The sequence below is a fragment of the Balaenoptera ricei genome, unplaced genomic scaffold (genome assembly GCF_028023285.1).
Source record: "Balaenoptera ricei isolate mBalRic1 unplaced genomic scaffold, mBalRic1.hap2 scaffold_713, whole genome shotgun sequence".
Lineage (NCBI taxonomy): Eukaryota > Metazoa > Chordata > Mammalia > Artiodactyla > Balaenopteridae > Balaenoptera > Balaenoptera ricei.
In genome coordinates, this window is record NW_026777900.1 from 1,719 (window position 1) to 16,680 (window position 14,962).

The 14,962-nt window shown below is 47.6% G+C and overlaps 1 protein-coding gene across 1 annotated transcript in view; it reads right to left on the reverse strand.

Annotated features, from left to right (window-relative positions):
• Positions 1 to 591: 591 nt before the first annotated feature.
• The window catches only part of LOC132358927 (protein WWC3-like), a 48,413-nt gene continuing 34,042 nt past the window's right edge, over positions 592 to 14,962 (reverse strand). The window contains exons 7-8 of the mRNA XM_059912171.1: positions 13,122 to 13,195; positions 592 to 1,102 (exon numbers count right to left, since the gene is read on the reverse strand). Coding sequence (XP_059768154.1) covers positions 607 to 1,102; positions 13,122 to 13,195 — 570 coding nt within the window. The 3' untranslated portion in view covers positions 592 to 606. The remainder of the gene's footprint in view (positions 1,103 to 13,121; positions 13,196 to 14,962) is intronic.

Here is a 14,962-nt window from a genome sequence, read left to right on the forward strand (position 1 = left end):
AGATACAGCTTATGATCCTCGTAATACAGTGAATTTTAAGGAGCCAGTATGTTATCAAATGGGCGGTGGGCCTTCCAAAGCTCAGCAAATATCCCCAAACTTCTGACAGCTGTGCAACGTGGAAAGCAGACCCAGCCTTCCACACAATCCGTGATCACACAACCACCTGTGATCACACACAGCAAACGCAAACCAGGAGACAGGGCACACAATGAAAGGGCGAGCAACAGAGGACAAAGGAACTGTGCTGGCTTCATGTGTCCCACGCTGGGAAAGAGCCCCAAGACCAACTGAAGAGACGCACGTTCAGAAACAGACACGCGAGAGAGCGGAGACTTCCTGCTGCCAAAAGGGCAGGCTTTGCTGGCGAGAAATCAAAGTCGGAGATAAAAGTAAGAGGTAGACTGCGGAAACGGAGATGCTGCTGACGTCAGGAACGAGGTTCCTCTGTGGTCACGGAGCCGACCACCACCTGCCTCCGGGCCCCTGCTGGCTGGAGACCCGACACCTGTCCCGGGCGCTGTCCTGAAAACACAGGGGGGCGGGTGCACCCGGCACCTGCAGCGGGAGTGGGCGGGGTCTAAGTGGTGGGTTCCCGGGTCTTCCCTACTCCATCCGGTTCTCGACCACCTCCCACTCGTAATAGGGACCGGGAGCCTCCGAGCCCTGGGCACCCCCTGCGGACGGCAGGCGCCCTGGGCACCCCCTGCGGACGGCAGGCGCCCTGGGCACCCCCTGCGGACGGCAGGCACCGGCTCCCTCCACCTTCCGCCGGGCCGTGGCTGCCTGAGTAACAAGGCTTCGGCTCTGCCAGCTGCTCCTCCGCTGGAAGCCGGCCCCGCCTGCCCGGCCAGCCCACCTTTCCGTGGCGCCCTGCACGGACGTGGCCCGGGAGCGCTGGATCTCCTCCTCCAGGCGCCGCCGCTCCTCCTCCAGCCGCGCCACGTCCTCCGCCGGCCTCCTCTGCTGAATGATGAGCTGCAGCTCCTGAAGCAGGGCCTCCTTCTCCTTGATGAGCTGCAGCCGGTCCCTGTCGGCCTCGGCCATGCCCGGCCAGGACTCGCTCTCAAACTGGGCCAGCTGCTGCTGGATATTTGAGACTCTGCGTGAGAGGGACACAGAAAAATCCATGAACTTGATGAAAAAAACATCGGCTTCACACATCCTCAGCACCATCACACGGATTCTAGAAACTCAGTCCGATAAATACTGGAATGATTGCACTGAGTAAAACCTCACACGACAAAAATAAAGGATCTGGAAATGAGGTGTAACAAAAATGATGTGTAAGTCCTCTGCGACATACGCCCCAGCCTATGAGATTCAGGATGACAGTAACCATATCATGTTTGTTTCAAAGAACTGACCAAAAGGCTGGCAGACCCCAACTCGCCCACGTGCACGGTGCTGTCTCCTCTGTGTACTGTTCTGGAGCGGGATGGAGCCGGCTCATTTCTCTCCGTGCCCCCTCCCTCTGCAGTAGCTAAACACCGTGCTGGACACATGAGAGATGCTTCTGGCCTCCTGCCTTCTCTGCCGTGCCTAACTCCTGAGCCCGCCTTGAGAAAACCCCAGGAGAGAAATGCGCCCATCACTGGATTCTGTATAGTGCCAGAGGCCTTGACCACGCATGAAATTCAAAACGCCTGGCAGAGAGCAGATACTCAACAAAAGCTAAATGCATGAAACGGAGAATAAACACGCCAGCAAGTATATGAAAGAATGGGAGTCAGCCCTGGTGAGAGTAGACGTGGTGTGGGGTAATCTGCGTGGATGCAAACCGGCCAGCTGCACCGTGTCAGCACGGCCATCCTCAAGGTGTAAAACTATGGCTCTCGTCACTCCCCGTGTGCCTAAATGTCCGCGTGCCCGCTTGGCAGACAGACTGGTGCCCTGAGGTGGTGCTGAATGCAGAGTAAGTGAAAGAGATGTGACGTGTTTTCAGAGCATCCTTTCATAGGAGGAGTAGAATGTTTTAAGCCCTTTAAGTTTATATGTGGCTAAGGATGAGGGCTGTTTCCGGGCAGAAACAAGGAACTCCAGACCTGACCAGAACCCACCGCTGTGGAGGACAGATATTGGCACACGGGCCCAAAACCAAAATCCAAAGACTTCTCTGAGGTGACAGAGAGCTGTGAGGCCAGCTAAGTGGCAGGTGCACATAGCCCTCTAGCCTCTAAGGCAGCGGTTCTCAAAGTGGGGTCCCTGACTGGCAGCCTCAGCATCACCTGGGAGCTTGTTACAAATGCAAGCCTCAGGCCCCACCCCAGACCTGCTGAATGCCACACTCTGCGGACTGGGGTTGGGCAACCTGGGTTTTGACAAGCCCTCTAGGAGTTTTGATGCTTGTTTGACACCCTCTGCTTTCAGGCAGTGCAGCCTGGTCTGGAGGATGCTAATTGGCCTTGGAGCTCTTAGAGGCTTGCATTAGGCACGGATGGGATGATCCTCACTAAAACAGGAATGGCAAGAGTGCTTCTGAGACTGCGCCGTCCCATGCCCAGGGCACATGTCACTAATCAAAGCTGGCATCCTTCCTGCTGGGTCCAGACTTCAGAATCCTTCTCAACACTGTGCTTCCTGCAGATACTGCCAGTCAGCTGGCATCGGTCCGCGTGTTAAGGGCCGTCGGCCAGCCCTGCACCAATCCACGCTCCTCCTGAACTAGACATAAGCACGGGACTAGTCAGCCTGGCTGTAGGACTGGGCAAGACTCCTTCTTCAAGTACCAAACCAATCGGATAACCCCCAGTCATGAAGAGAAAAGAATATACAAGTTATAGTTTAAATGCACACATTTTACTCAAGCCCAGTTCCCCAAGAAGGTAAAGAAAATAGCTGAATGTCAGCAGCTTTATTAGGCAAGTTCTTTTCTAACTTAAAACGAATTTCCTGAAAATGTGTTGGAAAATGGTGCCAAATCATGTCACTGAAAAAACTAATGACAGATGCAGCTGAACAGGGTTAGGAATCCAACTGGGCTTAAGCGTCCACCTCTGTCCAATTAGTGTAATTTAAATTTATGGCAGGCATATAACTGAAGCCCAAGGAAACACTCCAAGCAGACTCATAAATTAGCGCCAAATCAGATGTCAGACCCAATGAAATTTCCGGAACATTCTACTGTAGATCAAGCCAAGTCAAAGGTAAGGAATAAATATAAAAGAGATGTACAATGAGCAAATGCACTGGGTCCTCATAATTTTTCATTTCAATGTATCTGATCCACAGGCAAGCCTATTTGAGCCCAACTAAAGTTAGCAGTATTACCTGGTAATATATACTAATAATTCTCATACTACAAGCAGACATGTTTTTAAAAGCACTCCTTTTGAGTTTTCTGAAGTTTACATGTAAGGAGAGCACGATTCCATTTGAGTTGGCCAGCTCCAGGTTAGCTGCCATTTCACGGGCATTCAAGTTGCTGAGGGAGGCTGGAGATCCAGTCCTAGATAATCCTACTCTTTCCAGGAAAATCTCAGGTAATATCCACTACCAGAAAAAAGAATAAGGAAAAAACTGAATTATGAGAGGGAGGAGAGGCAAAGGGCAAATTTCAAAAGGTCTGCCCACTGTGAGCATAAAAGAAATAGTACAGTGGCCAGCATTAAACAGTGTACTGTAACTTTCCAGAGCTCACAAGAAAAACACATAAGGACATATGGTGAGGGATGACTTCTATAGCAGAAACAATCTGGATGAAGTTGACTTCATGTAACCCATCTGGAGAAGTTGTTTGGGCTGTACTGAGTACTAGGCAAGCACACTGTGCTTAAGAACAGTGCTCTTTTAATAATTAAATTTCACAACAATGTGAATGACTGCATACTCATCTCAGAGGTACCTAAGAATCTAGAAGGATATTGGCATATATTGGAAAGTGCAGTTTCTTCCTCTAGATCCATACTCCGGAGGTAGACATTTGGGTTATGCTCTCAGCCAGGTTGAGAGAAGCACGTGTCTGTCTGTCTGTCTGTCTGTACTGGGAGCCAAAAGCTCTAAAAGGATTCCTTCAGCGGTTCCTAGTACAGTTGCCAAGGAATAGGTGGGATGGCTTTACCTTTAAAACAATAAGCCCTGTCTACCGTGCTGCTGGCCGGGAAACGAGCCACCTGCAAGGCGGACCCTTCGTGTGTTAGGGTTACTGCAGGGAACAGACCTTCCGCCTCAGACCACATACAGATGTACAGTTACAATGTTCCTTCTACACCCACGCCCAACAGCTGATGCGTAGTGCAGGTTGGAACCCCACTCCTGCAAGCGCCATCACTCCAATTCTGGGTAACACAGGAAAAACCATTTCCAGAAAGGCTGTCTTCTGAAATATCTTTTCAGGGAAATTAAATACATGGAAACAAAGCAAGGTCACGACTACAGTTTGTTAAAAAAAAAAATCTTTTCCAAGTTCTTTTTTTTTGGGCTGTGCTGCGCGGCTTGCGGGATCTTAGTTCCCCGACCACGGACTGAGCCCAGGGCCACCGGCAGTGAGAGCAGCAAGTCCTAACCACTGGATGCTTAAGAGGTGGACCGCCAGGGAACTCCCCAAGTTCATTTTTAAAGAGAACCGAGATCAATTACCCAGCCATAAAAAGGAATGAAATTGGGTCATTTGTAGAGATGTGGATGGACCTAGAGTCTGTCATACAGAGTGAAGTAAGCCAAAAAGAGAAAAAGAAATATTGTATATTAACACATATATGTGGAATCTAGAAAAATGGTACAGATGAACCTATCTGTAGGGCAGAAATAGAGACGCAGACGTAGAGAACAGACACGTGGACACGGGGAGAAGGGGAGGGTGGCACGAACTGGGAGGTTAGATTTGGCATAAATACACTACCATGTGTAAAATAGATAGCTAATGGGAACCTGCTGTATAGCACAGGGAGCTCAGCTCGGTGCTCTGTGACGACCTAGATGGGTGGGATGGGGGGGAGTGGGAGGGAGGTCCAAGAGGGAAAGGATATAGGTATACATATAGCTGATTCACTTCACCGTACAGCAGAAACTAACACAACATTGTAAAGCAATTTTACTCCAATTAAAAGAAGAGAAAAGTAAATAAATTTAAAAAAATAATAAAGAGAACCGAGATCAATTTAAAACTGGCAAGGGTTTTTTTTTCCCTGCGAGTCAGCTGTATTCTTTACTGATTCTTATTTTTGATAGGTAATCCCTTTTATGGCCTATATATATATCCTCTCACAAATGCCTTTAAAGGCTTTAAAACACATGTCCCTGTGCTCAGGATAGTGAAGAAATGAAAGCAAGTCCTCAATCAAGCATCCTGGTCTCATATTTATTGTGTGATTTCTAAATTCCATCCCCCTGAACAGGCCTAATGTAGACAGAAGTCAAATATGAATCATTTTTCCCTTACTATTTTTGCCCAAACACCTTTTCTGTTACAACCCAGGCACCATTAAACCATGAATGGAAACCTGCATTTATGCCGCAGAAACTGCTCAGACCCTTACAATTCACATGGAAATCTTAAATATGACTTCTTTTTCGAAGAAGAAAATGCACTTTTAACATTACACAGTTTTGAGGCATATTTTACATATCCAGAGTAATCCCCAGGTATTTGAATTTATACCTAAATTCTGTGACCTACAATATAAATTCGCATGTTCCTAAAATACTGCTGCTTTCTGGAATAGAAATGGAACTCCAGGCAAACCACGGCCCTGACTGGTCGTGATGGGACGTGGTGGATCCCAATGCCATGTTCCAGGACACGGTGCCAGCTTGGAGCCTCGTGCCTTCAGATGTCAATTACAGCTACAGATTTGATACTTTTATGTTTTCTCTCCTTAGTTTTCTTTTTTGCAAATATCCATTCAAATGAAAAGCAAAAGTCCACCAAAGTCTCAGCTGAGATCTGAGTCAGATGGATGGTGATATCACTTCAGCTCACTGAACTAAATATCGATAAACCAGTGTCCATTCGGCTCAACTCTTTATCCTACATTGGAGATTCACGGAGTCTGAATCTAGAAGTGTGGCATAAGAAGGGCCTACGAATACCCCCAACATCCCTCCCTGCCCTCACATCTTGTCCCCTCTGAACGAACAGATCTTCAGAGAGCGACTTCTTTAAATGAAAAGCAGATCGTCTCCAGGCTTCTTTCTCTTGGCCTGAATGGAGAAGATGCGTTCCTTTGTTTCTCACAGCCGTGCCCCACTCCCAAACCCAAACACACAGTCACTAGAGAAATGAAGGGAAAATCCAAGGGACTGATCAAATTCAGCTGGAACCCTAATACTACACCAGTGACAACTGAAGAACAGCAGGGCCCATCCTGGCAACAAACACTGAGACACGGAGAAACCGGACGGGCCGAATGTTTTGTTCCTATCAGGAACGCGAGTGTTTCTATGGAAACAGCTAGTTTGTGCGCTGTACAGTTCCAGTTTCTGGAACAAGTGCTCTTAGGTTAAAAATAAGGAGCCATCTGCGTCATCAGGATTGCTTCAAGAAGACTAGCTCCTCCAAACTGGCTTTGAAAAATTCTCAAATTTTTAACCAATAATGTGAAAACATTCCTATCCATAAGGTCTGCCTTGGGAATCCAAAGCCATGTTCCTAAAGGGAAAGGAATACGCAGTTGTTTGGGTACATTTCACATGACCTAGAGTTGAAAACACAAAACTAGTCACCATGATAGTGGTGGTTTGGTCTAGAGAATTCTCTAGAAATCATACCACTGCTTGGAATTATGAGTTCCACTTCCATAAACTTCCTTTAAATCTGAATGTACATGAAACCCTCATTGTCCAGAACATTCATTGCATTTTGACGATTTCCCAACTCTGAGAAACAATCTTGAATCTAGATATACAAGGAAATACATAAGTGCTTCAACTTCTCTCCACTTAGAAGTAGCAAAGCCCAGGAGGTTTTGCAGAGGGTAGGAAAGCTAAACTTCGCAGGATGGAATGATTTCAGAAATGGGAGCTGGGAGACTGACGTCTAAGGGTGGGGCAGCAGAAGGAAAAGACAGAACGCTGAACGTGGCACTAAAATAATGAAAGCCTTGGAGTGGAAGAGCAGGGAAGGATGCGTTTTTCTGGGCTAACACTGCCTTTAGAAGTGACGCCTTCTCTTCCACGCACTGGTGGGTGAACGGGGGGACATGATGCTTTCCTGTATGTGGGACACCCTTCTCCAATGATGCTGGTCATGGAGGTGGCCATGTGGAGAGTCCCTGGACAGAACCTCAAAGCCACTGTGCTTTGACTGTGGTCCTCATTACTCAGGTTTTGGAACATTAACGTTGGTTCTAGATTTAGTTCTTGGCAAAGACCTGCTTGCTGTTGCTCCCTTCCCAAGTCTACGCTGTTCTAATCATGTGTCTCATTTAGAGGCAGTCTGAAAAAACACCCAGAAAAGGCAACTGGAATAAAATCCCTGACCTGGTGCTGGGTGGCTATGCTCCTGACACCTGATGACCTTGACCCTCCCTAACTGTCACATGTATACCAGGAGCGGGGATCGTAGGGTTGTCCTGACCACACTACAAGGGGTATTGAGTCTAGCGTCTTGCCAGATGTGGCTGGCACTTGTAGGACCACAGCTGAGTAGGTTACAAGTCAGGAGCTCACTCACTTTCCAGTTAAGCCTTAACTGTAAGCAATTTCAGTGACTGGAGGCCAAATATGATTACCCCACGGGGACTGGAGCCAGGTACTGCCACCACGTCAGGGGACCAGATCCAGACTGCCAAACACAGGGTGCTGTAATCAACGACTTGGCAACAACAAGAACGCTTCAAGGATGTTTTTAAGCAGGAGAAGGTCCAATGAAAGCACCGAACTGATTATCAAAAATTGAGATCCATCTTCTAAGTGGTCGACCATAAAGCGAGCCCCAGAGAACTCTCTCAGGGGCCGTTCTTCCCTGACCCCTAAGAAACTTGCCATCAGACAACTTTCCGCCCTGCTCCCTGCTCCCCCTGGACTGAGAAAGCCCTTCCTCAACATATGGGCAGCCGGAATTCCAGCATCCCTCAGGGCCCAGCTCCAATGCCATTTTCTCCAACACCCAAGAACAGGACGCATTACAGGGGGGTCCAAGACCACAAGCCCTTTCCAATGACCATGAAGGCCCAGGAAGCATAAGCCGAGCTTGGAATGATGATGTATGAGGTGACTGTGCCCTGCCTCCGTCAGATCCCTAAAGACATGCATGTCTAGATGCCCTTTCTCCTCTTAAGTCAAGGGGAAATATCCCAAGGCTCACACCAGGACGAGGGCCTTGGGGAAGGGAGCCAGGAACACAGCAGTTGGCCTGGAGCTGACTGGGCCCCAGGACTCTGTCCACTCGCCCACTCGCAGGGGTGAAGGCCAAAGATTAAGTGTGACCAAAGCAGACCCCTGTTTACTCATTCAATAAATATTCACCAGGTACTCAGCTGCTGGAATTATAGCAATGACCTAAACAGACAAAAACCCCTGCCCTCATGGGCTTCCCATTCTCGCAGGGAAAGACAGACGATAAAAAAGCAAACACATAAGTACAGAACAGGTTGGGTGATTACATTTGCTGGGAGAATCAGGGTGATGGGGGTGGGGATGGGAGGGCAACTTTATTCAGGATGATCAGAAAAGTGTCTCTGGGCTTCCCTGGTGGCGCAGTGGTTGAGAATCTGCCTGCCAATGCAGGGGACACGGGTTCGAGCCCTGGTCTGGGAAGATCCCACGTGCCGCGGAGCAGCTGGGCCCGTGAGCCACAACTACTGAGCATGCGCATCTGGAGCCTGTGCCCCGCAACGGGAGGGGCCGCGATAGTGAAAGGCCCGCGCACCGCGATGAAGAGCGGTCCCCGCACCGCGATGAACAGTGGTCCCCACTTGCCGCAACTAGAGAAAGCCCTCGCACGAACCGAAGACCCAACACAGCCAAAAATAAATAAATAAATAAATAAAGTAGCTATAAAATTAAAAAAAAAAAAAAAGAAAAGAAAAGTGTCTCTGACACAGTGACCAGAAGGAGAGCAGAGGCCACGTGACCATTTGAGGCAAAGCATTCCATTGCAGGCAGAGGAAACAGCGAGGGCCAAGGGCACTGTATTAGTTTCCTTTTGTTTCTGTAACAAATTACCACAAACTTGGTGGCTTAAAACAACACACACATGATTACCTTACAGTTCCAGATGTCAGAAGTCAAAAATGGGCAAGCAGGGCTGTGATCCTTCTGGAGGCTTCGGGAAGAATCCATTTCGCAGGTGTTTCCAAGGGCTGCCCACATTCCTTGGCTCGAGGCCCTGAATCACTCTGATCTCTGCCACCCTCACATCTCCTTCTCTGCTTCTCCCTCTTATAGGGACCCTTGTGATTACATTGAGCCTATCTAGATAATCCAGGGTCATCTCCCCATCTCAAGATCTCTAGCTTGAGGCCATCTGCAAAATTCCTTCTGCCATGGAAGGCAAAGAGTCACAGGTTTGGGGATTAGGACATCTGGGGCAGCATTATTCTGCCAACTCCAAGCACTAAATCAGGAGCGTGCCTGGCAGGTTTGAGGCCTGGCATGCAAGGGGGCCAACGTGGCTCTGGACGAGGCTAATGCCCTGAGTCAGTGGAAGACCTGCTCCTGAGCCCCTGATGTCCACACACAGTAGGGATTTCGGAGCAAGATACGAAGCTCAAGAGTACGGTTTCTCGAAGGCAAAAAGAGACTCTGGGCCACCCACATGTTTGCTGTGGGGGCCGTCCTGTGCACTGTGGGTTGTTTAGCAGCGTCCTTGGGCCCCCCCCCCCCGGATGCCAGCAGTACCCTCTCTCCAGTCACGAGAACCAAAAACATCCCCCGAGGGGGCGCAAAACCCGCCCCCACCCCTTAGCGGATGATGGGATCTAACATGTTTTGAAAGGAGCACTTGTCTGAAAAAAAATTCAGACCTGGCAATTTAACTAACCAAAAGTCACACAAAATTATGCTGAACTGCACCATCACTGCAAAAGTGCACCATTCTCACCAGGGAAAAAGCACATGACAACTGAGAGAACGTCTTTGCCCATCACTCCAGTAAAATTTACAAAGAATGGTGATATTTAACGATGATGAGGAGACACAGAAATCAGGGCTCTCAATCGCCATCGGTGGCAGTGTAAAGTGTATAAGTTATTTTGGAAGACGATTCACTGGTATCTATCCGAACTTTGAATGTACATGTCTTTAGACCCATACATTTCCTTGCTATGTATCTGTCGAAGGAAACAGCCATCTCTGCAAGGCTGGGGACTGTAAATAGATGTGCACCATTTGTGAAAAGGAAAAACTGGAATCATCTAGATGTCCATCCGTAGAAGATGGCTATAACCATTATAAAAGCTATGCATCATATACTGTATTTGACTATATTGAGCTTAATTTATTTAAATGTTTAGGTAAAAACTGGAAGGTTTCACAGCAAATCATTAATGGTGAGAGGTAGGATTAGAGAGGAGGATAAGATGGGACGTGTCTAGTGATCGCGTCTTTGACAAAAACAATGTATTCATGTATTATTTATGTGTACATAGATGTACAAGCATATATGTGCATGTTTCTGAACCCTGTGTCTATACATATATGTAGTGTGTGTGCACACCGCCCCCCCCCAGATACTGCCTGGGGTATCCCCACCCCCAGGCAGAACCACTGGCATCCTCACATATTTCTGTTAGCTGTGGGGGAGTTTATCTCCCAAACAGGTTAAAGACCATATTTTTTTTATTTTTCTTGGCCGAGCTGCACGGCATGTCGGATGTTAGTTCCCCGACTAGGGATTGAACCCGCACCCCCTGCACTGGAAGCACGGAGTCTTAACCACTGGACCGCCAGGGAAGTCCCAAAGACCATATGTCTTTATGACATCACATAAACCACAGAATTTCTTTGAAATACCTGGAACAGGGCAGGTGCTGGGCAGAAGTATAATCTCCCAGCCTTCCAGCAGCTTCTCTGCCCACTGCTGCGGGGTGTGTGTGAAGCTGCTGGGGTCACCCACACAGATCTGCCATGGGGAAATGAGGCAGAGATGGCCCGGCTAAGACGTCACAGTCCTCCAGCACAGGGCAGGGGTCCTCGGCCTCAGCACTAGTGAATTTGGATGACTCTCTGCTGGGGGCCGTCCTGTGCGCTGTAGGATGTTGAGCAGCGTCCCTGGTCTCCACCCACTAGATGCCAGGAGCGCCCACCCCAGAGCTGTGACAACTAACAACATCTCTAGACATGGCCAGAAGTCCACCGGTGGGGCGGGGGGGGGGGGGGGGGGGGGGTGAAGTCGGGCCGTCGTACCCCTCCCCCATTCCCCACCCCACAATTGGGAACCATTGTGCTAGTGGGAAAAGAACAAGGCAGTGCTTGTGTGAGCCAACCCAGGACGTCTTTACAACGCATCTCTGATTTCTAAATGCGGCCAACGCAGCCCAGAAAGGCGTTTCTGAGAAGCCCCTACTGTCCCACAAAGGTTGAAGCGCTGGGGACAGGACCCTCCTCTGCAGCTGCAGTGCATTTCCTAACAAGGTTCTGGTGACCTCGAAATACTCCTTCCATTTAGAAGATACTGATGAAGTGCAGTGTCCTCCCCTGCATAATTTTCTTAAATAATAGACTTTCCGCCCAAATGTATTATCTCGATATTTAAAAAGTTACTCACTCTGTACCGACATCATCTCTGGAAAACAAAGAAATCACTTGCTGTGGTTGGTAAATGTCACAGCAGAACAGTAACAATGATGTTAAGTGTAGCAACCGTCAATTTTCTGCAGTTTAATACAACACAGCAAATTCCCATACCCACACAATGCAGCAGAAACATGCAGGAAGGAGCCGAGGAATACTGAGGAGAGACAGCAGCGGCTGACAATCGCCAGCCAGCGAGCTCCTGAGAAGGGATGCGTGAGGCCGGGGAAGCAGGTGCGGGGGGAAGCGGTCTGCGTGGAAGTGCAGGGCCCGCCTTGAGCACATCAAGGACATCGTGAAGAACAAGAGCCGGGAGGACCGGGCAGAGGGGCTTTGGGCAGAGGCCGCAGCAGCTCAAGCCGGCCCTCCAGCAGGGAGTCAGATGATCTGCTTCTGTTGCTATTTTTACATTTGCTAAAAAGGTAACAAAGCAGATTTCCAGACATCCCTGAATGATACACCATACTGAGCAGGCCCGACTATTTCGCTTCCAGAACTACGCCCTCACCCTGCTTGGAATTCGCTCCTCCTCCCCCCGCCCCAAGACAGCAGTTCATATGTGACTAAAGAAACGTTTTTGTGAAGCGTTCCATATTTTTAAAAAAGAATTAAAAAAAAAAACTTTTTGAAAAAGATAGGCTTCACAGCTTTCCGAAGCACATATTTTGAAATAATTTGGTTTTAAGACTCTTTCCAGAAGGCACAAAAGAGAGAAAGTCCCTAAAAAAAGAACATGAAAGCTAGGGCAGGGTCAGAATACTGAACACGGTGCACATGGGGAGAAAGGTGACAGGCTGAAAACACTGTGCCTGCGAGGCCGGCAGCCGCCTGGCAGTGCCGCCCATGAATCCCGGATGAGACCAGGAGGGAGGGAAAGACACATTTTGAAAATGCACAGACAAGGTCAAGTCCCGATTTTCAGAAGGCGGCTGATGGACAACACAGGTCAACAGAAGCGACTGACTTTCAATTCTCTCCATCAAAATGATGTAGATTACGTACCGCTATCACCCGTTGACCTAATCCTTTCTAAACTGTCTTTTAACCCAAGATACGTGGCTTTTTCTGTTAACCTATGGAATAAGCAGCCACATATTCAAAAACCAGGTTTGCTTAAGCTGGTCTGAGGGACTGATGCTCAGTCGGAAGGCAGGGAGGGGGTTCTGAGCTACCTGAGAGGATAAGGAGAGCCGGAAAAGTCTCTGTTTTTATTAAATCCCGTCTTCATAACTGTTTGCAATATTGAGAGTTTCACATTTTAATGCACATGAAATTTTGTCACATGTATTCAGAAGCTACACATAAATGAGGAACCTTAATTCTGTACTCTATCAGACACTGCTTTCTGATAAGAAGTGGATAAATCACACATTGGAACTCTGCAAAACCGCTTTCCACAGGAGAAAGGAAGTAAGCAGGAGGCAAGGTTTGAAAAAGGAGCTTCTTACCTCTTTCTGGCTTCCTCATACTGCCAGTTAAGCCTGACTCGGTCCACAAGCCTTGTTTTATCATCAAAGACGAACTTTGTGGAACAGAAGAAAGAAAAAAATGGGGGAGACACATTAAAAACATATTTCCAAAATAGAAAATTCACTTAAACTTCCAGCAACAATGAAGAATATTTTAATTTGCCTCCCAATTTCCATTTTTCAAAGGTCTGGAAGGAAACACACCAAATAACAGCTGCCACCTCTGGTCAGTGGAGGTTGGGAGTGGGGCTGGGAAGACTTTTGCTGTCCCAACACTGGTGGATTTTTTTTAAAAAAACAGGGGAAGTATATTCATCTGTTGTGCGATTCCAAGCAACAACAACAAATTAAGCTTTAAGAGAAATAGGGAATTCCTCAAAGTTGATACAAAAGCAAAAAAATTCATCCCGCCTAGTGTAGTATATGCTCCCATTCCTCAATAAACAAGAAACAATGGTGTTCTCCTAAAAAGTCACAAGATCTGAAGAAGACAGACTAGCTGTGTGAGCTGTTGGCTACGGGACTCCTTCGACTGCTATGCAGTCCGTTAAAGAATCAAAGGTGAAAGGACGGAAGGAAGGCACGGAAAAGCCTGGGACTGGACGCCTCACCTGAGGAGCCAAGAGTTGAAATGAGGAGCTCTGATGCGATCACTAGTTGTACCTAAATATTTTCATACCAATTACACTGAAGTCAACAAATTCCCAAACAAAACAAACAAGACCTGTATGAGAGGTAACTGCAGCTCACCTTGATTACTTCTTCCTTCATTCCTGGAAATATATGACTCTAGTTTCTATAAATCGGTTCCATCTGTAGATCTGGCCTTACTCGGCCATATCTTACGGCCACTAAGTCTTTATTTTTTTAAATGACCTCGTGTCGACAAATATTTGGAAATATTCTACTTGTATGAGTGGCGATGAATTCACTGACACGAGTTTTGAGACAGGTCAATGGGGAATTTCCTTATATCTTTATCGCCTTGAATGGCAAGAAGAAATGCCTTATACGAGACTAAGCATTCGCCAATGAGATGTGTCACGATTTTACACATTTCAGTAGCCTCACCCAAGGCCTCTCTCCACAGTGTCCTCAATATAAATGCATTTAGGCTGCAGCACCGCATCTGCAGAAACTCTCTACAATGGAAATGAGCTACTTGTCACCTTGTTCATTAGAGACCCCTAAAGCTGACTCATCATCAAGACAAATAAATGTCATTTCTTAAACCTCTTCTCAATGCTATTTATGAACCTCTAAGCTCTGATTTTGCACTCTTCTGTGAGAATAAAATGGACATTTTAATTTAAAAAAAAAAAGCCTACAGCCAAACAGATCCAACAGGTTCCTGCTTCATGGATCCTACATAGCCCTACAACATGTACGCCAACTGCTAAATTCCAACGTTAGGCTTGTACTGCTTACAAATCTGTGCTTGCAAAGCCGTGGGCTCCAAAAGCATGTTTGATTCCATCAATGCCCATCCCACAAAACTAACTCAAAGTGATAACTACGTGAGGTAGGCAGACGTCTAAGATGGCCCCCAATGGCCTTCACCTCCTGGGATTCATCCCCTGTGAAATCCCTTCCCTTTGAGAGTGGGCTAGACCCATGACTTGACTCTAACCAACAGAATACAACAAAGATGATGGGAAGTCATCTCTGTGATTAGATTACAAAAGACTGTGACTTCCTTCCTGCTGGAGACTCTCTTGGCTTCCACACTGTGACAAAGCAAGCTGCCGTGCTAGAGAGGTCTATATGGTAAGGAACAGAAGCCCTCAGTCCAACAACCTGTGAGAAACTGAATCCTGCCA